The sequence below is a fragment of the Cygnus atratus genome, chromosome Z (genome assembly GCF_013377495.2).
Source record: "Cygnus atratus isolate AKBS03 ecotype Queensland, Australia chromosome Z, CAtr_DNAZoo_HiC_assembly, whole genome shotgun sequence".
Taxonomy (NCBI): domain Eukaryota; kingdom Metazoa; phylum Chordata; class Aves; order Anseriformes; family Anatidae; genus Cygnus; species Cygnus atratus.
Genome location: NC_066396.1, coordinates 60263884 through 60287921, shown reverse-complemented (window position 1 = coordinate 60287921; position 24038 = coordinate 60263884). Strand labels below are relative to the sequence as shown.

The window sequence follows — 24038 nt, the reverse complement described above, 5'->3', positions numbered from 1 at the left end:
GATATTCAAATGCTTCTTGGGAAAACCAGGAAGGCAGGAGCCGGGGAGGGGGTGGGGGAAGAAGAGAATTACAAAACCAGTGCAAGTTTATTCATCTTGCATCGCCATGCAGCCCATGATTAAAAACAATATGGTTTGTAATTAAATATTTGGGGATTGCTTAATGTCTTAACAACTTGAAAAAAGTCTTATTTTAAAAACTGCATTTTGTTAACTGCATTAAGTTACCTTAATAGCACAATAAGTATGTTTTATAAAGTCTCCATTAAAACCCTACCTGAACACCCACCAGTCTTGCTTCTGCTACACTTTATTTCTTTTTATATTTTCTTTCTTTCTCCATTTCTCCATTCTCTATAGAATCATAGAATGGCTTGGGTTGGAAGGGACCTTAAAGACCATCTAGTTCCAACCCCCCCGCCATGGGCATGGACACCAATAAATATAAATTTAGCATCTATTATTTCTAACATATACCACCACTTTCTCTCCATCTTCAATCCCGACTATTTTCAGATGCACCAATCCATAAGTGGACGTGATTATTCGGCCTGGAAATTCTATCAGATAAGCCAGCCAATAAATCAGACAAACCAACCATGCAAATAGGATGTACTTCTCATAGCCAACACCTGGGGAAGATGCCAAGATCCCAGCAGATTATTGAAGCAGTCCTAACAAAGCCAACATATTTAACATGATATATGTTTAGTAGTAGTTTAAGGTTCTTCTTATAACCAGCCCACCAATCTTTTACTCACCAGTCCACCATATTTGTAATATATTACTCATATTTTAATTATTTTACTCCAAATCTCTGAGTCTCTGCTGAAAGAAGAAGCAGTGCTTTCCTTTCTCTCAGTAGACCTTTCAAACTATCAGTTTGTTCTTTGACATTTGCAGCTAACCTTCCCCCAGAGCACCTGAATTAAACTGTGACTTCTGTCAGCTTTACTGACTAGACACAATGCTTTCAACATCAGGAAGACAAAGGACTTGTAATAAAAAAGGTCCCGAAGAGCTCCATCTGCAGCATTAATATTTGGTTTACATGTGATTTATATTTTACAATAAGGACTAGAATCCCATCCCCACCCAAAAGAATGGGGATTGTAAGGAACACTCAAAAAAACAAAAAAACAAAAAAAAAAAAAAAAAAAAAAAAAAAAAAAAAAACACTTTTCAGTGTCCTGGTCCCAGGGATTTCTATAGTGAAGTGAGAACAAAAGAGATGGCACAGGGAAGTGTCACACAGAATCATCCTCTACTGGAACAGGAGCATTTCCAATGTTATCTGTCTAAATAAATTCATGCAGAATAAAGTTTTCCATCTCTGCCTTGTCAGCTAGCAAGGGAATGAAAACGTGAAGGAGATAACTAAAATTTAAACTAGACAGCCTACATAACACAAATCAACACTTTTACAAAAGAAAAAAAAAAACGGAACTAAAAATATCCATCCTCAAGATATTATTTTTTAAACAAATTAAGAAACTACAATTAGGCTATAAAGAACAGTTGAATAAAATACCTTGTACATCTCTGCTTCAATTTGTTGATGAACACCTAGGTAACTCTTCTTCACTTGCTGCTTATCTTTGATCATCATTGTAAGCCTATGCAAAGGCCCAGAATTAAGATCCTCTGCATGTGTCTTCATTATTTTGCTCAGCTGTTCTGTTTGTTGTACAACAAGCAACCAAGACTGTTAAAAAAAAAAAAAAAAAAGGAGAAAGAAAAAATCAGAACAGAAAAGCAGTCACATATTCTGGCTTATAAATAACCAAACAATGCCAAACAATGAATGCAAACTGTGGGAAAAGATGCATCATTATTTAAAACAATTCAGTAAAAAAATAATTAAACTTCCCAAATTCACTTGAGATCTTTCAAAATAAAACTCTTGCTGCTATACCAAAGCCATGCCTTGAACTTGCTCATGAAGTCCTAAAATAAGCGTCACAGACAAAAATTCAGATCTGCATGGTGGCTCTTCAGCACCGTCCTAGCAACTCTGAACACCCATGAAAGCCTTCTCCGGATTACCTTCTCAACACCTCTAACAAGCACGCGCTGGTGTTATTTGTTCTCCCATTTCCTAGTCCCAGTTACTCTGTTCAATCTGACTTCTTTGCCCTTGTCTAAATATCTGACGGCAATATGCATTTGAGTTGTTACTGTTTAAGAGGACACCATTCGTCAGCTGCTTCACGTAGCTGACAGCATCAGAGTCCAGGCCACCAGTGGCAAAACTCACGAAGCTAACAGGTTAAGAGACACAGGCAGCTACTCATCTGTCACAGCAACTGAACAGCCTGCTGTACCCTCACTTTAATAACTTCCTTGGCCATTCTGTCAGACAGTTTTCAGGACAGCCTAATACACCCTGGCTTTGAATTTTGATTAAGAACTGTACGAGGAACACCAAGACTTCCAACGCACAGCAGAGATCAACTGAAAAAATTAGAGTTCAAATGCACGTATATGTTACCCTAAAGGACCCTGTCACACTTGGTAGATAGGAACAGTATTGGATTCATTAGACATAATTCACTAACAGACTGCTGTGTTGCAGTTACAATTTCAGAATGGCTATTTCCAAAACAATTATCAATTCGTGAAGGCAGCTAGTATGCTAGTTTCACCGGCATTTATCTTACTCTTACTAAACATAATCCACCTTAAATCTTCACAATTTACAAAATTAATTTGTTTGGTAGTTCTGGGATTTCCTTATATGTTAAACATATATGTTCATATATACATATATAAATCTCTCTATATAAATAAATGTTCCCATCTCTACATGACAATGCTGCAACTCATATTGGATTTTAGAGAACAGAATGAAAGCTAATTCCTGTATACATTAAACCATCTTTAACATTTCCTTTAGCTGACAAACATTGCAGCAAATGGCACAGAGCTATCGCAAACTGCTTCAAGTGTGGTGTTGTAAAAGCTCACAGACCGAAGCTTCCTGGTTATATCTGAAAAGCGCTTAATCTCTCCATTACAGAGCACTTTCCAAACGACAACAGAAGCCATGTTGCAAAGCTTTGTACAATAAAAACAACATTAAACATCTGTATCAGAGCAATGGATATGGAAGAGTTCATAACAGCACTCTCAGAAGTCAAACAGTAGCAAGAGTCACGCATTTTCTTTAAGAGAGATTTATTACTGGTGAGGTAAATATCGTTTCAATCAGCCCTGAGAAACACAGCAAAAGCAGTTTTTCAACAGGACAGATACTCTAAAGAAATACTTAGCTTATAATTCACCAAACAAGCCCAAGTAAGACTGAAACCCAGTGAAAACCTGTCTATTTGAAAATAAAAAAAATAAAAAAAAAGAAATAATTCTCACATTTTCCCATTCCTTACATCCCTCTTTCCACACTGAGAAAGCATTGGTTAAACAGCATTTCTGTGTATTGTATGATTATCTTTTAACATTTTAAAATGGCATAAGTTAAGGTGAAAAGTTATAATTGGGGAAAGGCTTCAAAAATTGAGATTTATATGGGACAAAAAAAACAGCTGGGTGGGGACAGCAGAAAAGGCAAAGCATTTCCTTTCACGTAAAAAAAACATAAATCCATCAAAAGCAATAAAATATAATATTGTTTGGTTTAACAGTATTTTTTAGACATATACGCACACAGAAAAGCTTATGGGAAGCACTTAAAAATACTGCTTTTCTGGCATTAGAGGTTCCCGCCACTACGCCTTCCAGGAAGTTTACTGCCTCTGCATGGAAAAAACACAGGACAGATTTACGCAAACAGCTCTCTCAAAGTGCTCACTCTCACTGCACACTTCAAAAAAAAAAAAGGGGGGGGGGGTGCAGAAAAGATTAGAGAGCTCAGAATTTATTTCCGAAACCACGTTTGAATACCCAGAATTGAAAACATAGTTACAGACTTTTAAATCTTAGGAGACATAAAATAGTAATTTATATCCCATAATAACTGGGTCAGATTTTGATTCTGTAAAATGTCAGAAAGAGACAAAAAGTATCATGAAATAGCAAAGTATATTAGAACAGTGGGAGTAAAATACCCAAACAATAATTCAGGTATTTTAACTGCCAAAACCAGTGACAATGTATCATCACATAACCTTGAAATCCAAGCTGACAGTGCAATTTCACGGCAAGCCCATACAAAAGACCTGTCAGTAGTATATGAATACTTTCGCTCTTATGCAAACATGCAGAGACCAGGGATGGGGCTTAAGAGAAAAACGACACCTCCTTAAAAGAAAAAATAAATATAAGGAACAAAAAATAATCCTGAAAAAATAACTCAAGTGCCAACATCCAAAATGACTTCAAAACGTGACGCAGATGCCTCTGTTCAACCCACAAAGAAAATGTCTTGACACATCTTCAGCTTCTAAAAATCAATTTGCTCACAGGAAAAAAAAAATTAAAAAATCACTGAAGTGGCCAGACTGAGCTGGCCACCTGAAGTGTAATGTAAGGGTTACAATGCTCAGGACTCTGGTGCCAGTGCTCCTTTACTGTTTTAGCCCTAATCCACTGTTTCACTGCCCAGAAGAGTTGCAGGACAGCTTACCAAGCACATAAAAACAATCCCAGCAGGGCAGCAATTGCAAGAACTACTAAGCATACCATTAATTCTGTAAAAAACAACTCTGGGATATGACACTAGAAAGCCTGAAGAAAATACCTGACTTCTGCCATGATTAGTCTAACAAAAATGCTTTAACATTAATTTACCAAAATCATCACAACTGTGTATAAGAAACATAGCTAGGTGAGTAGCATTTCAAGTACACCACCAAAACATGCAGATGAAAAACAAATGCAGTGCGGCAATTTACATTGCAAGAATTATTGTGCGAGGCGGGGGACAACAACAGAATTTATTACAGATACACAGTGTGCAGCGCTATTTTGGGGGCAGCTGAAGTAGGCTAGCTGTTTCAGTGCAGCTTTCAAATCACACACATAGCCACTGTACTCCAGTATAAATCTAGATTGCTGCACAAGGAGCACTGATGTTCCTGCTGCAATGCCATAGCTTGTATTCAAGTAGCAATTCCATAACCCACTGCATAAAAAACTGCTTTGTCTAAAATTTCACTTGACCCAAAAATTGTGTTTTTCTGCAGAGTAGAAGATCAGGATTCATGCCAGACTGAAGGGGCTGTGTAACCACTGCTGCAGCAGAAGGGACAGAAATTGAATAAGGCATTAAAACAGAATTGTTTTCTCTCCTCAGGGAGGAATCCAAGTCAGAAGTGAAGCTTACTAGCAGGTGAAACAGAGAAGTTTGCTTCATCAGTATCCTCCCTGTACTTGCTCTAAACCTGACCATTAACGATCTGCGGGAAGGACAGCCTTACCTTTATAAAAAGTCAACACAGTAATTTTAAATTGGATGCAAAATAACATCACAATTATGAGGAACATCCTGAATTAATGTTTTGTTTTTACACCACATACTGTGGTGTGAATAACAGGCGGAATGCTAAGCTTTGCCTTGGTTTCCTGGTATTTTTCTATTTCTGTCACAAATTCTATACAGCATAAACAATAGTTCCTATTGAACTGTCTTAAAAGAAAGGCTTACTACAACATACTCTATTTTCAAAACACTAAACAAATTAGCAGGCTCAACCCAAAGCCCTAAAATACCAAATTTCAGAATCCAAGATTCCAGTTTAGTTATTAATCTCAAAGCAAGACTGGAGTTCAACTCCATTACACTGAGCTCATTTTAAACACTTGGGCAACATTAACCCTCAAGAAGCTGAATCAACAGGAATCCAACACAAACTAAAATAAACAAACCAAAATCCAACTTCTCATCTTATTCAACTCTTATTTCCTTAATGTAAGGATATTACAAATTCAAAATACTTAAATCTTACCTTGGACACGTTGCTGATATAATCCAATTGGCAAGTGCTTTCTTTATCTACTTGATTACAAAGATTCTGTAAAGTGGAGGCATACTCTTTATCACTTTTTACACGCATGACCATAAATTTCTTCACCGTTTCCAGCAGTCGTAGTTCCCAGTCTTGCAGTTTTAATAAAGCATCATGAGAATACTTCAGGTCACTTCCAAACCCCATTTTTAAGGCACTATATACCGCACGGGTGAAAATATAGGCTCTTCACCACATCTGTAAATAAAACAAGGTTCATGAGATGCAAACAGAAGAAAAACTTTTAAACGTTACAAAGAGCAACTATTAACATCTAAACGCTGAAATAACTTAGCCTTAAGATTAACCACAGGACTACCTACACCACTTTAAAACAGAGGTAGAAAGGTCAGAGAATCATTTCAAACACCAAGCTAAACTGAAAGAGATCCGATGTCCCCTCTGTTGTTTTGAACTGGCAGCATAATTTCAGTTTGTGACCTCCAGTTTCCCATCTGTAAAACAGTAGTGTAATAGCACACCCCTAACTGAAAAGTGAAGTTATGAGGGAACACGTAAAAGCACCTAAGAGACACTAAAGAACAACACACATATTTAATGAAATAAATATACGTGACACTATCTCCAGACAAGAACTGCCATTACACTGCTTCATTCCTGGTGACCCAAAATACTTGATTCTAGTGGATACTGTCCTAAGGACATAAAAACGTCCAAATAAACCATCAGTTCTCAGGCACTGCATCTAGAGTGAATGGATAGCTAGAAAATTACTGCTAATTTGGTCCTAAATGCTGCATTAACAGTCATTAGAGTTGCAGAGTCAACCTCCCAAAAGTCAGAAAATATCCCAAACCAGGTACCCGTGCGACCTTCCACTGTTCCTGTGAGAAACACATTAGGGTATATTAGGGTAGAGGTCTTAATTTCACACATTTTTCCCCTAAAGCAGTCCAGTCTCATTGCACAATACAAAATCATTATTTGATATCATCACTTGATAATCTGGTAAGAAGTGCCACCTTACAAAACCCTGTAACACAACTGCAGGTCAAAGACATATTTGAGCTAGCTTTAAAACATCCTATCATGATAACACACGGCCACATCATGCAACACTTGAAACCACATATACTTCCACAGTCTTGTATATAGTTTTGTAACGTGGGCCAAACCCTGTTTTCTGTGTATATACCAAAAACCTGTTCCCATACTGATCACCTTCGAACTTGGTAAGATAAACTTATATAAACTACAACTACAGCTCTAGACTACAGTACTCACACTGCCTATGCATTACTTACTCACCAATTCCTGCACTCCAGCCAAGCGTTAGCTCTTTTGAACACAGAAGTACCCATTTCTTCATAGGCTTTAAATTGCCACTTAAATTATCAGTGTTTTACAAATATTAAAAGTGTCATCTTCTTAGCAGCCCATGAGCTGAAGCAGGACTAATACAGAGAGACCTGAGACACAGAAACTAATGTCGACATTATACTCACTAATACTGGCATTCACAAAGCTTAAAGACAGACCTTTCAGAGTGCCTATCATTTTAGCATACTGAACGTCTAGAACAAAGATGTTATTGATTTCGGTAAACAAAAAGTTTCAGAAAATTTTACAAGTCAGAACCTACAACAATCTCCAAGGTAGCCTGACTCCCAAAACCATTCCTCTCTTTCTGCAGTTCCCTGCCCTTCCAGTAAATTACAGAAATAAGCCTCTTCCATTATATATATAAATGTATACAGGCACAAGGGTACAAGCCATGGTACAATGCTACGTAATGAAAAAAAAAAAATCCCATAAAGAAATTATGAGCAGCATTGTGTTGTTATGCATGTATACAATACAGGCACATCAAGGTTATGAGAGTAACCTTAAAGCTATCACAAGCTTCCATATGCTCTTAATTTTGATGCCATGTATTTCAGTCAGAATGCTGGTTGATGGCTAAGAGCTCAGGCAAACAGCAATTATAAATTATTTATACTGGTTTATTTATAAAGGATGAACTATGCTTTATTAGTTGCATTAACATTTGCACAGTTAAAGTTTAAGAATAGTCTTACAAAAACACTGATAATTTAGTAAGATAAGTGAAAGAAAAGATCTTACAGCATCTACTTACTAACGACTTGTGCTTCCCTCTGTGATTTCTCAACACTCTTTAGACCTACATCCACTGTTGTGACCAACCTCATTTCTCTCCTAGCATATTTTAGCACATGCACTAAATCTCCTAGCACATTATCAACGAGAAAAGTTGTAGCTCTATTTTCTTACATCCCATTCAGAAAAGATGGGAACTGAATCTCAAGTTGAAGTCTTGTGCTATAAAAGGCAGGAGGGCAAGGGAAGGATAAAATATTCTCAGCATATGATATTTCAGTCTGCTTCTACTTACTCACTATGGAGCCAGAAGATCACAAAACTGAACAGAAAAGATGATCGGCTAACATTTCACTTCAGCCTGCTAATTCACCCTTCACTGAGTAATAATTTGATTTTTTCAGACTACTCTGGTAGATGCCTGAGTAAATAGACAAAAACTGTATGTATACTGGACTCTGATCTTCAGTTTCAATTATTCCATTCACCACAGGAAAAGTTTGTTTTAAAAACGTGATAGAACTCTGATTCGGTGAGACGAGCAAGGGCAAAGTTTCAGAGCTGATGATTCTCAGCTCCACCTCCATGCCTCTTCCTTGAAAATTTAGAAAGTGTTCCATCAAAAAATTCAGCTAATCTCAGGCGTTCCAATATTATGAAGGCAAAGAAGTGAGCAAGTATCCAAGATCTAAGATACTTAATAGTCAAGAAGCTAAAAAACGACATTTTTAATTATACACAGAAAGTAACTGAAACCAGTACTGATTACGTGGTCACTTACTTGAAGTCAGAACTGTATGAATTACCGAACACATTAACAGACGTGCTCTATGTAATCTGTATTTTGAATGCTCTCAGAAAGCACAAACCCATTTCCAAAGGCCAATGTTCAAAGAGGCAGGATCTGGCATCAATATGGACAGGCATTTTTCCGGGCCTGGGCCTGGTGTTTCCCCCTTTGCATACACAGACAAGTTGCTAGCTGACCCACAGGGTCACCCAACAAAGCATCAGGACCAGCGCCCTCCCTCCACCACCCAAAGGTGCTGTTCGAGGACAGGGAGCAAGCCCAGCTGCCTACTCCAGCCTGTTCCTCCTCGTGCTTTCCCATGTCCACAGTTCCTGGATTAGGGAACAAGCATTGGCAGTCCCGTTTTCGTTTGCTTTGCCAAACAACACTACAATGCTAGCACTAAGACAGAGGTAGATTCTCACCCAGATTCTGCAAACACCGACTAGAGGCAAAACTGAGTAGTAAAATGAAAAATGTAAATTCAGGAAAAATTTACTGCGGAACCAGTAGGAGATACAGGGAGCGTGACAACAAAGGTACTTCCTCCTCCAATGCTGAGTATTTTGAGATGGTCTATGTACATAACTTTAAAATTAGCGGATATGCAAATTTGCCAATCAATATTTGGTGAGTTTTAACAGTCAAAATATGTGCCAGAGCCAATTCCAAGATAAGACATTTTCTTTTTTATCATCATTCATAAAAAAACTAATAATTGAGAGGTACTAAGCTCTCAATGTACATTTAAAAATGCAAAATGAGCAACCACTCCTTGAACAGCTCTAAATTTAACTGCATTTACCAAAGACAGCTCGTGACTTGTCTCAGCCACCACCACCACAGCAATGTGGTCAGATTCTAAAACAACGATGTTAAAATTTGTCAGACTCACAGTGGAAAACTTCAATGACAACCACTTAATTCTTCAGTACTTTCAGGACTTTGTTTCAGGAGAAACAAATACTCAAATTCAAGGTTTTCATACTGATAAAGCAACTTCATAAGAGGTGATCAATTTATTTCATAGTCCACCTCCATTTCTGAACCTGAGGCTTATAGTCGTTATTTTCCATCAGAACTAGGAAATAAATCACTTAGCCCTCCCTCCACACCCTAAATAAAAATTAGAACATTGAATTTCTCCTAGTGTAGGATCTACTCCCAGAACATACATCATCATGAAACATAAAATATATGCTTTACCTACCATTTGTTTACACTACCCACATAACCAGAATACTATCTACGTATGCATTTGATGCTAAATGTATGGAACATAGTCAAGAGATGAACTAATGCCTCCATACAGCCATTGTCACCAATAAACATCCAAAGCAGCAGTATAAACGTAGCCTGATCATTTCCAAATTGGTCTGAAATATTATTCTACCCAAGGCAAAATAAGCAGCTTATTTTTTAGGATTACTTTTCAGCAAAGCATAGCTCTCCTACCTTAAAAAGTTTCCCCAACAAACGATCCTTAATATACTTCTCTATATCTCAGCAGCTACTTCTTCTGATTTTCACTTTCAGGAATATACTTTCACTTTCTGGGAGTTCTGTGAAAGAAAAGCACAAAAAAAATGTATTTTTTATTTCAGTATTTTAAAATATATTGCAAAAATTAAGTTTAGATAAATTGCTTCACATTTTCGTTTTCTAACCAGAAAATATATTTAAAAAAAAAAAAAAGAGTTGAGGAAAACAAAAAGAAATTCTCAAATGACTGCAAGTAGTGGTATGCTATCACTTTATTTAATGTTTCAAAATCATGTGTATAATTTTTCTATACTCATGTAACTGACGATTTTCTATTTACAAAAAAAAAAGTTCTTGGAAATTTCTTTTGACATTCTTTTTATTTTGGAAAACTAGATAAATACATTTATTTCTGAAATTTTCCCTCGATAAAACTAGAAGAAAATCCATTAATAAAGAAAACAAAAGCATGAGAAAACAGAATTCATTACATGAAAGACAAACTGCACAGCAGTATTTTCAGTGGTCTGTAAGAAAACAAGTAGCAACATGAGAAAGGCACCAACCAAGATAAAGAAAATTTCTTATATAGCTCTACTTACTGTAATACCTATAATAGTAAGAGGTCATAGAGTAATAAAGACTACAGCACTCCAATTTCAGCCTGCAACTCTGGACTGCAATCTAGGTGTTGAATTTTGATGTTTTATATTTAAAAAAACTATTTCAAATAAAAAGTATAGAGAAAGAGGCTTTGCACATAGCTTGAAAGTGCGAGCTATTCTGTGTGAACATCTGGACCAATGTCATGCCAGTTTAAAGTAAAAGCTTTAGACAAGACATTTGATATTGATTTAACAGTTTTACAGCTGTAAAAAAAAAAAAAAAGACAATAGAAACTGAAAGACAAACGCCCTTCGTAAAGCTAAAATTCTGCAACTATTTTGCAGATTATTTTTTAAGTTTAAAACAAAGCATTAATAATGGACATACACATTTTTTAAACCTTACAAAGGATAGTTTTAGTTCACATTCAAACAGGCATTATCTAGTATTCCTTTCTGGTTACTTAGTGACATTCTAGAAACAAAGTCCTGCTTAATATAAGTATGAAACTTTCTCTCTCCATGACCAAAAATAGGAAAGACTGTAAGTGATGCTTACATTCAGTCACTGCAAGGAGGCAGCAGCCATGCAAGCAGATACAAAGGAAGAAAAAACAGACCAGACTAGAATCATACAGAATTCAAAACATTTTTAATAACACATATACAAACATTAGTGAGAAATTGCAAAGCCCAAAATTCAACTACCTAAGCAAGTCTCCACCAGAAAAGAACTACCACCAAAAGCCAAACATTAAATAGTAGTATTTGTCTCCACTCCTCCCATCACAAACACAAAACAGTTAGAAATGTCAGAGTACCACTGGACAGAAAAACTCTTTTTCTGCTTTTCCTGGTTCAAACAGGACACATGAAAGTAAAATGCGTGCTACCACCAACACCTGAAGACATTCAAATTTTAAGCAGTCAACCTGTAAAAGAGCTGAACATGGTAAAATGACCAGTTCTGAAAATTTCACTTACTAAATGAAAAAACAGACTAGAGCCACTGAAACACTGAGAAGCTGTATCTTCTGCTCTCTGCACACAGGCAAAAAGCACACCTTCTTATAATAAAATATAATAATAAAAAAAATACACCTATGGTAGAAGGGAGATTTTTTGTCTGTCAATATAAAAATAAAACACAACCAACTGCCTCCTTCCCCCCTCCCCCCAATAATTCCAGTTACTACTGACTTTATATTCATGTATATTCATTTATATTCATATGCTTGTTTTCATCAGCATGCAGGGCATTCATAGAATTTCAAACTGGCAATACAATTATATTTCCAAAATTCATCTAACTGATAGGGAAATGCCAGCTAGTACAAGGAAATTTAAGAAACTTTGGTCAGTAAACTAACCGTAGAGCTAGCTGTAAGACAGCACTGAAAAATTTTAGAACAAAGTTCTGTTTGCAATTTCTGGGCTCAAACAGAGTAGAATCTGAAAGTTACAGACAGCTTGCTTCCTCAGTGCCATAAACCACCAGATAACGAAGATGCAAAAGAAGGAATTAAAATAAAATAAGGATAGAGAAGAAAACCTAGATGAACTCTTGTTTTCTGAAATTATTGCAGAGGCAGTTAAAACCAATACCAAACCAGACCCTCTTTAAACTGGGGATATACAAGCACTCTCTCAAAATGAAGCAACAGAGGAGCATTTAAAAATAATAAATAGTAAGAATTCACCAGAAATAGATACTATTCTGTAGAAGCATTAAAGCATCAAGTATGAAATAACCAAACTATTAATTCTACAAAAACTTAGGCTTGAAGTAACTGCTGACTACTACAGCAAAAAGGAATGGAGAGTAGAAAATATACCATTTTATTATTTTTTTTCAGAGCTTACCAGGGCAATCAGGAAAAGTACACCAAAGTCTGACTACCATACAGGGCAAGGTGTTAAAATAATACTAAAGAACCTGTAGGTTGGGGTAGGGTGAAAAAAAAATGAGTGCAGAGAAAAGTCATGCTTCCCAATTTGAGGTGTTCTTTGAGGGAACTGAGCAGCTGGTGTACAAAGGCGTTAGACGTGGTAGCAAAGAAAAGGGTTCTTAAAAGTTTCAGCTGGGGTGTCTCACAGAAGCTGTTACAGAAGTGGAGCCCTTGCAGCACGAGGTTTCAGAAACACAGTTCCACAGAGGAGGAAGTCGGAAGCATCAGCAGAATCCGTGCCAGGACTTGTGCAGCTGTTGAGACCGGTCACTTGCATATCTACCATTTCACACAACATCTCTGGTTAAATTTGGTACAACATTATGTGCAATCACAGCTGATGCTTTATTACAGAAAGCTGCAAAGGAACCCCAAGACACTGAGCAATGGGCATCTAAAACAGCAGGTGAAATCACGTGTCAGTAAATGCAGCACAACATACTGGGAGAGAGCACCCTAGGCTGTTTAACACCACGTGGGAAAAAGGTGGGGGTCATCTCTGAGCACACGTCTTCAAAAACATTTGTCCACTGCTTTGAAGCGATCAGGTTAGGAAACATCCAGATTATCAGATGTTTCTGTTTTATTTTTTCACAAAGGTTAGAAAACACCAGAAAATATACTCTTATTTTGCTGATACATTCATGGTGTTCCTGTATCTTCTAATTACTCTATCTCATGATGAATATAAAGCATTAGAAAATACAGGCAATACTGATCAGAGTACGGAGCAGCTTCTGCACAAAGAAAGTAAAGAGAAGTTTTTAGCTCACAAAACAGACTAACTATGAGGTGTCTGATCAAAGTTAAAAAAAACACGATAGCACAATCTGGCATGACGTCGTATGTCTGAAGTGCTTCCCAAAAGAACATGGGAACATCAAACGAAACTTTAAATAAAGTTAGTCTTAAATACTTCTTCACCTAGTAAATAATTAAATGAGAGTATTTAATGCCTAAAGACACTTTTGAGACCAAGAAACAGACACATTCAAAAAATATTTTAAAAAAATAATGAAAAAAAATCTCCTGAACATACAACTTCTATCTCAAGACATCTCTAAAATGCAAAAGCAGGACAGATATGTCAGAGGAACAATTATTCTATGTCTGCAGCAAGAGTCCCTTCTTATCTAACAGCAGCAAGCACCAAGCCAGATGTATTTCACTCGATTGCATACAGCCAACCTCACACATCGCACTCACACTGTCCTGCAGATGTATGAAAATCATGGTTTGCCCTACCAGCTCTTCCACCTCTGATCTTATTAAAAGAACATGGAAATAAGAAGCAGTGGGCTTCATCAAAGGAAAGGATTTATGTTTTTCAATAACACCAAAAAAAAAAATAAGCTAGGTAAAGGCCCAGAAAGAAAATTTTGGACCCTCTCTGGTTACAATTATAAAACATCCTTTTTTGTACATGCAGTATTCATTTGCCCGAGGGAATTATTTTCCAACATGCAAACAGCAATAATAGATGTGATGGAAGAAAGTTACTAACAATCATCAAACGCTCATCAAACACAATCTAATTCTTTCCCCAACCACCGAAGACATGGCAGAAAATATTTTTGTCAAGTCTCTGTTTTCTCTGACTTAGCAGTCCCTTGGTCTTAGCATGGGAAAAAGTTTCTCATTAACCAAAACTTATCTCCCCTTCTCTGTGACCATGGAATAGAGAAGCAAAGATCCTATCCACCTCTTCTTTGCAACTTGAACATCTGAGACCAAAAAGACGCTTGAGATCAATTTCACCAGGCAGAAGAGTACAAGGTGAAGGCAGCTACAGGTAGAAAGAACAGGGCTACGGTGGCTGCCACAAGTCATACCTTGCCACTGCGCCTCAGGACTCAGCGTGGTGCTCCTGTTAACTCTGAAAAAGGCAGTGCCACCTGCAAAACAACGTGCCAACCCCACACGAAGGGGATTTGCACCTAGCTTTTTGCTACCTTCCACATACTTACAAGTAAAGGAAGGCTTCTTCCTGTATTTTTCCAGGAATTAAGCTTCCTTTACATTAAGCTCTGGGCTGCAAGGAACAACAAAGGAAAGCACAACTTCAGTAAAGAGGACCTGAGCAAAGAACTTTCACTGAACTCTCTATTCTGCAGTGATCAACAGTGATCTCCACTCTAGATGTTAACAGAAAAACAGATTGAGCAGAATGAGGCTGATAAGGGTGATTCTAATTGATACTACGATCAAGTATCTCCAACCCTCATACAAGTTCCAGCACACTGCAAAACTTCTCCTTCTACAATTGTGTTCCTGTGGTCTTCCTTTGACCACAGCTAGTTCACTTTTTTTTACCTAAAATTGGAATAGGGAGTTTCCATAGCTTTTGAGGAACAATTCCAGTCTCTCAGTACAGACTCTTACTCTCGTATATTTCAGAGGCTGGATGAACAAAATGCTTAACTAAAGTTGTCCCTGTCACATTTTTCTAACTGCATTAACCCAAATTAAGGACCAGGCTCTCCCAGCTCTTTCTATGTGCATATAAAGTCTCACATACATCCTGCACATGAGACATATCCTACACACTCAAAAATTAATTCCGCTCTAGCAGGGAAGAAACTTGAACACCAGCATGTACCAACACCATTCCAAATTTCCTCTCTTCACATGGATATATTAACATCATGAACAACAGCACTGCCTGTGTGGTCTGACAGGTAACAGAGAAGTACTAGGCTACAAATAACTAATTCAATTGTCTTTTATTTTTATTATTAACTTCTCATGTCTCTGGTAGTCTTCTGAAGTAGTCTTACTGCTCTAAGGTTATAACACTTTCATCTTCTAAAGGACAGAATTGTTCTAGTTTTACAAAGAAACTTAAAATGCTGAAATTACAAATAGTTGACCCCAAATTGAAAAACTTGGACACATTAGTTAGTGACTCACACTCATTCTAAAGCGTATTTTATTTAGTATATAAATTTCTGAACAAGCTAAAACAACAAAAGACAAGTTAAAGTATTACATTTTAAAGAAGCTTGCCTTTAATGAATAGTGAATGTGGAAACAATTGCTAGGAAAAGTGGCAGCATGAGTCAATGTTAAAATTAAACATAGCTGTTTACTAATGGTTTGGTCTATGCAGTTATGTATTCCCTCACTAATTTCTTTCATGCTATTAGATATCATCTTCATTAGCTGGAAGGGAGTTGCAGATAATGTTTCACTTCTTGATATTCATTTACCTAGAATCATAGAATTACAGTCATCTAGGTTGTAAAATACCTTCACGATCAAGTCCAACCACAGACCTGACCTACCAAGTCCCATCACTAAACCATGTCCCTTAGTGCCATGCCCTTGCGTCTCTTAAATACCTCTAGGAATGAGGACTCCACCCCCTCCCTGGGCAGCCCCTTCCCATGTTTGGCTACCCCCACTGTGAATAAATACTTCCTACTGTCCAATCTAAACCTCCCCTGGTGCAACTTGAGAGTGTTGCCTTGTGTCCTATCTCCTGTCACCTGAGAGGAGACCAACTCCCTCCTTGCTGCAACCTCCTTTCAGGTAGCTGTAGAGAGCAATGAGGTCACCCCCTGTGAGTCTCCTCTTCTCCAGACTAAGCAACCCCTGTTCCCTCAGCTGTTCCTCATACGTCTTGTTCTCCAGTCCTTTCACCAGCTTCACAGCCCTTCTCTGCCCACCCTCCAGCACGTCGATGTCCTTCTTGTAGTGAGGGGCCCAAAACTGAACACAGCACTCGAGGTGCAGCCTCAGCAGCACTATGTACAAGGGGACAAACCCTTCCCTAGCCCCACTGGCCACACGATTTGTGATGTAGGCCAGGATGCCATTGGCTTTCTTGGCCACCTGGACACTTTCTTGGCCACCTGGACACACTGCTGTCTCGTGTTCAGCTGGCTGTCGGCCAGCACCCCCAGGTCCTTTTCTGCTGGGCAACTTTCCAGACGCTCTTGCCTGAGCCTGTACCACTGCAGGGGGTTGTTATGACCCAAGTGCATTATTTTTTCCTATGGCCCAACATCATCTAGAATTTCTCCCTGCAGCCAAAACAACTGGATTAAATTGTTTTAAATTACTACTAGTCTGTAATAAATGACAGTACTGGTCTCCTCAGGAGAAAAGCAGTCTAGTTCCAAGTACTTATCACTCTTCGAAAAAAAAATAAAAAAGATCAGGTTGTTGCTGCTTCTTTCCTCCTTCATTAAACTAATTACATCCTTCTGGTTCATTAAACTCTCTGCCTAGTTAATTCATAGTTCACTCAGTCTTCTTGAGGTCACTTATTTCCTTGGCACCGTTATATCACATTTAAAGTAGTTCAATCTCATGGTATTCTGCACAGAAAACCAGCCCATGAGGAACATGAGTTCAGGAAGAAGAAAGTCCCCTCCCAACAGCTGATATTCCAGACTGTTACACTGCAGGAAATAAAACACAGAGTGCGCTTGAGTAAAAGGTGTTGCCCAAAGTTTTATTTGTTGTGCCTCATCTGATGGCTTTTCCCTCATATGTTCCACATCCTAAAATATGTTCACTCTGATCTCCCTTTCTTTTAGATAGGAAAAAGTTATTCTCACTATAAAGGCAGCCACCCAAAAGACAGATGATTGAACCAGGCATCTGAAACTTCTGAATTTGCACTGCAAGAACATTTAGATGTGCAACAAATTTTAATATATACCATTCTACAGATATAACGAATATAACTCTTCCAGATACATGAAAAAGCCCATCCTGTCTTTTCAGACCAGTCAGTTTGGTTTGGATATCATCAGCCTTCCTAGTTATAAACCATGCTCCTTCTGAAAAGTATTATTCTCATTAGAAAATGTATAAATGAACCAAGCTTTAATGGATGTTAAAACAAGCAGCAACAAGTTGTGGACGTTTAACCTCCTAGGACTCTGGAAAAATAATGCTGAAGTGCATAGGAAAAAAAAAAAAACATGCATGAACTCTTCATGTGAAAATATATCTGCATACATAAGATTTGGAATAACTGAGTTTGGTTTCGTTCTATTTTTTTGTTACTCCAGTCTGTCATTCTGCATCTCAAAAGTATTCTTATCAGAAATGATACCAAGCGGCTATTTTTTCATTTATGAGGCCAGTGTTCTTCAGGACATAGAACCATTCATGGAGATTTTCAGAAAAAAAAAGTGTGGAGATAAGAATGTTTGCACTGTATGCAAGTTACTTAAATTCTTCTCAGAATTCTTGCTTTACTGTACTCTGGGACACTTCAAGGGAACTTGACTAACTGCATCTTCAAACCTGAAATCCCAACTTAATCTGAGAAAAACTACGTAGTAGGACACGAGCCAGCCTGTTGTAAAGATGAATGTTAACAACCATCTGTTTAATCTCTGCTTTGGAAATAGCTAAATCTGTAACGTCTTTATGGACCACACTGCAGACACAACCCAGATCAACTGATAAAGATGTTCTCGCGTTTAGCCTGCTCACATCTCTCGCCCTCTGAACGCAGACTAACTGCTTCCACGCTGCAAATGCCTCCACCTCCCCTGGGGAGGTTTGGTCGGAGGGATTCTGAGGGAGAACTGGAACACAGGAGATCACCCTCTCACAGCACATCAGCACAACACTACATGCTATGCATAAACAGGAAGCCTTACATTTGAGGACACATGCACACAGGGATACTTCTGGAAGATTGTTCTGCACGGGACACAAATCTGCTGCAGTGTGCATCCATACTGCATGGAGCAGAGCCTGGAGCAAACAATCCCATCAGCCGTGGGCAGGTTTCCTTTCAGAGGGTACCAGCTGGTTCCAGAACACAAACCAAAAGCAAAGTTAGAATGCATGCAGAACCAAGAGGAAGATGAGGATCAAATAAAGCTGACATTTTTGACCTGAATAAGGATATAATTACCTCCTCACATTAAAAATAATAATAATAATAATAATAATTTGGATAAATTACATCATCTGGATGCCAACTAAATTTGTTAATCTAGCAGCTTCAGGTTTACATAACACATTCACTGATGAGGGATTTCCCACTCTGATTTCAACACTGACCTAGTCCAAAAGGCAGAACTGGGTATTAAAAGGCCTTTCTGTACCTTTGTTACAGCTCTTTAACTCTTTATAATTCTTTGCTTTCTCAACTGCACATTTCAACTGTCAACACTTTTGTGTATTTGGCGAATTGAGCGCTTCCTTTTATCTGCTGAACTTTAGTTACCACATCTTCTGAACTGATAAACATATTACAGAAATGGTGGAAAAGATATTCTCCTTCGGAGAAAGGACGCCATTCACAGTCTCAACATACAAGAAATATAACAAACAAACAAAAAAAAAAAAAAAGCAAGCGTGTGTTCTTCTGCTTCCACACTTTATATTTTCTCATTAGTAGTAGCAAGCTCCAAAGCTGAGTGATTTTCCTTAAAATTTGCTACAAATGCATTTCCCACAACAGTCTGCTGAAGGGACAGGACAATGGTTTTTAAATACCTTTATTCACAGTGTTTGGTATAATTGTTCAAGCTGTCACATTTTTAAAACTTAGCCACCTTATTTCGCTGCTCCCTTTATCTGGAACTCCCCAAACTTATTTGTGACACAGGTACTGTGGGATACTATCTTACACTCAAACATTTCAAAGCAGAATGCACTAGGAAGTCTGATGCTCCCTGAAAAAAATAAAAATAAAGAAAAATATACACAAAAGCTGTATTTTAACAGAGCCAGTGGCAATACACTACACTAACTACATTATTAAAAAAAATACAAAATTGCATAGTATGACAAGCTTCAAGTATTCAAAGATTAAGCAGGGTTATGCTAAGACCATACTCTTATTTTTTCATAGGTTCACCAAGGGTAAATTCTGTGATGTACTCATCAGCTAACACCACCAGCAGTAACTGAACCACTATCATCTGGGTATTACAGCACCGAATATTTAACAAAAGTATTCCTGCCTTTATTAAATACTCATAAAAGTAATATTCTTAATACTCATCCCAGTCTGGTCTGTATTGTACAGAGAAAAACTACTTACTACTGCCATTCTCAGCTCAAACAGCAAACACTATAAATATGATGACGAACCACTGTTCCTCATTAATATGCTGTTAATGTATGGAATGCGATTTTCTGGTTTTTCTAAAGCAAACAGTCACGCATAAACAGTGCTGGAGAAAAGCAGCAAAGCTGACAAATCAAGTACTGAAATTAAGAGATTCACAAATTGAGGATGAAAACCTAAATGACACCCTCTTTGGAATATGCATTATGTGATCGTGTAATTACTTCCACAGTGCTTTTCTCCATAAACGCCTGACTCATTTATTACAGAGGATGGAGTGCTCCGGGGATGATTCAGCATTCTGTCAGAGGGGCTCATCTTCACAAATCCATCACACCCATTGCTGTAATTTTACGTCTCCCAGTTTCTAAACAGGCAATTCAGGGAACAAAGGACTCATGATTAATGCACTTTAATACTACCCTGGATTCCATTTCTGCTTCTGCTAAAGAGTTCTTACGTAATGCTAAACAATTCACAAACTTTTCACACGTTGCTCCTACTTAGAAGGTAATTGATTTTTCATTAGGTCTTAATTCTGGTAATTTATTTTGATGCTTAGGCTTAATTTCTTAATGCCTCAGCTCTTTCTGTTTAAATAAATGATTTCCAAAGCTATAATATGAAATAAAGGTTGGGAGGCACTGATATTTAATGATGAATATTACAAGAGACCTTGTGAAAGGACAGTTTTCAGATCAAGATCTGAACACCATACAGACAAATGCATAACACATTATAAACTATTACGCAGTTACTCATTAAGTATTTTCATTACTGACAGCTAATGAGACTGGGGTTCCAAATGGATTACATTATCATGAAAGCAACACTGTAAAGCATACCTAAATGGCAGACCGAGTACATGGGCAGCATTATTTTCATTTTTCCTTTAGCAGTTGAAAGTTTCACGTGACTGTCGCTATACAGAGGTGTCACAGAAACATCTCACAGTATGTAACTACTACTGGTGTGCCACTTTCAGGCAAACAAGAACCTAAGTGCGAGATCTGGCCCAAGCGGTAGCTCTCCCCTCAGCAGAAAAGAAGAGGGATCGCATCAGAAAGCCTAACAAAATGCCCTGGCTGCTCAAGGTGCAAGTTCACACCACAGTTCTGGTTTCTTACTCACGTCTACGCTCATACAAGCTGACTAACCCGTTTTGAAGACAAGGAATTCTGAGAAAAGAGGACCACTGGCAAGAGAACAGTCACCGAATCACGGGGCAGCTATGAGCACGGAGAGCTGTCCCTGCGCACAGCCGCACCACTCATACGTGCGCAGCGTGCCAGTCAGCAACAGGCTCAGATGTGGGAAAGAAAGTTGGAAATCACAGTTAAACCACCTGGCACCTTCCCTTCAGCGTGTGCAGAAAGGCAGCTCTGCAAAGGAAACCGGTGACTGTACAGAAAACAGATCTGAGATCCAAAGGAGAAGAAGGATGTTATGAGGTACATACTCGGTCACTCGGGTTAGTAACAGCACTAAGTGCAAATTTATTGGGAATTTATCATCACCCAAGGGAACACCCAGGGCTTACAAAATCTTTATTGCTTTAGACTCACTGCACTTGAAACCAACCTGAACTCTGCATTTAAACTTGGTGAAACAATTTTTGAAAAACAAATTACAGTCATGCCCTGAAATATAATGATGGGAATCCAAATTCCCTATCACAAGAAGCTGTCCTAAAAAGAAAAAAGTGAAAAAGGAGGGAAAAAAAGGCATTTTAGATACACCCTTGATGCTTTTTAAGTACTTCCACAACTTCCTGTACATTATGATCCACTACAGATGCAGCTCTTAAAAATAAAGGTAACCATCTTCTCTCGAACCCTGGAAACAAAGCTAAGAGTTCCAGCGATTCACTATAAAAGTTTCCAAACCAAATCGTTCCAAAGATGCTGCAGCTACTTAATGTAAGCGTTATACAGCAGAAACAAGCGTCCTTGCATACACGGTATTTTAAATCCCTTGGACTCCTTAATAAAACGCTGAATACTCAACCATTTCTTTCTCTCCTGCACAAAAAAATTTCATTGGGGGAGGATTATTAAATCCACTTTTATCATTCAAGCACACGAAAACTGTAATTAAGCAGCACAAAGTGGACAGCTTTCTTTATCTCACGATAAGAGCGCACGGTCAGTTTACTTCCTGCAGGAACAAGCTCCAGCTCTGCTCTTGCGGCTCCTCCTTCGCCAGGGCAGCAGGATCCCCTTTCCTTCTGCGAGACCCACTTCCCTCTCTCGCCGGAGAAAGCCTCCTCCCGGAGAAGCGATGACCTCACGCAGTTAGCCCATCTCCTTCTATGGAGCAGCCCCGGGACGGCTGCCAGTTTCCTCTGCCTCCCGGCTGACACCACAGCTCCCGGCCCACAGAGCACCCAGGAGGGGCCATGGGGGGCTCAGTGAGGGCAAAGCAGGAGGCCTGCCCCAGGATGGGGTCTAGGACAGACCTGCCTTGCATCGACAGAGCCCTTTTCTGTGCAAGGTGCTCGCCTGGGTGTTTGCGCTTACAGAAAGGAGTAAGGCGACGCCGCCCGCACGCAGTGTGACCCATGGTTGCTCCCTCTTGCTTCCCTGTGTTGGATCTCCTGTTCCAGAGCAGCAAACGCTGCCTCATCCCCTGTCCTACAGAAGGCCCACTGTTCCTTCTCTCCCACTTTAAATCTGCCCAGCCCTTTTCCAGCCTGTGTTTCCTTTCGAGTGCCTTGTCGGAGTGACTTTAGATGACCGCTTTGCACACTGGCAGCCCAGATGTCAACTGGAGAAGAGCCCTCCTTTGGCAGGCTCACTCGTGACATGAAGTTGTACTTGTGGGGAAGCGGGGAAGGACCTCGGAGATAACTGCGAGAGCTTTTGCTCAGTTAAACACTCTCCAGCACGTAACGCTTCACCACCGCAACCCGCCCTGCGTTCAGACCCCCTCGGGCCGCCCCTGTGCACCAGCTCCCCCCTCCCCTGGGCGCACCCCTTTGTTACCGGGCCTTTCCCGGCCCGCTAATCCCGCAACGCGCCGCACCGCGCTGCCAAGCCCCTGCCCGCCCCCCCACACCCCGCTCCCGGCAGCAGCCGCCGCCTGCGGGCCCGGCCGGGGCGGAGCCGCCTCAGCGCGGCCGCAACCGCCGCAGCCGCCGCCGCCCGGCCGCGGGGGGAGCCCTGAGGGAGGCCGGAGGGAGGCCGGATGCCGCCACCGCCGCAGCGGGAGGGAAGCGCGGAGCCGCCACCGCCCCGCCCGCAGGTGAAGCCCGGCGCCGGGCCTACGGGCGGTGGCACGGCCCCGGCGCCCCCCGGGGCGGGACCGGCGCCCCCCGCCCCCCCCCCCAGGCGCGGCTCCGCCGCCGGTGCCGGGTGGCGCGGGCGCGCGCCTGGTCGGCGGCGCGGCGTCGGCGGCGCGCACGGCCCGCACCTACCTGACAAGCCGAGCCCCTCCGCCGCGGCGGGCGTCACGGCCCCTCCAGCGCCACGTGACGCGCGCCGGCCAATCAGCGCCCGGCCGCTCGGTACCTCTCCGGCGCTCCCCGCCCGCCGGTGACGCGCGGCGGACGGCGGCCAATCGGAGAGCGGGAGACGCGACGCCGCTGCCGCCCCTCGGATGGGAGAGGAGAGGCGATTGGCTGGGAGGGGCGAGGGGGTGGGGAGAGGGGTGGGGTGCGTTGCCCCCACGCGGCGCGGGAGTTGCCCTGGAGACGCTCCAGGGTCGCCGAGGCCCGGCTCTGCCACGCCGGGCGCTGGCCCGGGTGGAGCGCGGTGCTCCAGGGAAGCGGTCCCTGCTGAATAAAAATTAAAATTAAAATTAAAAAAATTAAAACAAAAATAAAAATAAAAATAAATGGCTCCTGCACGCCCAGATGAGCTTCTCCATGTTTTCACCAAGCATGCTCTCGCTGTCACAACTCTGCCATCACTCCCGGCCCTTCCCAAATATCCTCAGAAAACAAGTTTAGGGCTTGTTTTTGGCAATCAAGTTTACATTTACCACCCAGTTTTCATAAGTCCCTTCAAAAGTTCCCTCAAAAATATCCTCAAAAGTTCCTTCAAAGATATCTTCAAAAGTTCCTTCAAAAATACCTTTAAAAGCTCCTTCAAAAGTTGCTGGAGAATGGAAAAGTATAAAATT

General features: G+C 40.1%; 1 protein-coding gene across 6 annotated transcripts in view; it reads right to left on the bottom strand.

Moving 5' to 3' along the window:
* The window catches only part of FER (FER tyrosine kinase), a 201261-nt gene extending 177820 nt beyond the window's left edge, over positions 1-23441 (bottom strand). Inside the window, exons 1-5 of one of the 6 annotated variants that reach the window (XM_050716502.1) lie at positions 23332-23420; positions 18493-18643; positions 10288-10394; positions 5904-6161; positions 1532-1705 (exon numbers count right to left, since the gene is read on the bottom strand). In XM_050716502.1, the coding sequence (XP_050572459.1) occupies positions 1532-1705; positions 5904-6110 (381 nt within the window). In that variant the 5' untranslated portion in view covers positions 6111-6161; positions 10288-10394; positions 18493-18643; positions 23332-23420. Of the gene's footprint in view, positions 1-1531; positions 1706-5903; positions 6162-7232; positions 7370-10287; positions 10395-18492; positions 18644-19339; positions 19514-22070; positions 22221-23331 lie in introns of those variants that run through there. The other 5 variants (XM_035562587.1, XM_035562586.2, XM_050716503.1 and 2 more) reach the window with 5 other exon arrangements.
* Between the last annotated feature and the right edge of the window lie 597 nt (positions 23442-24038).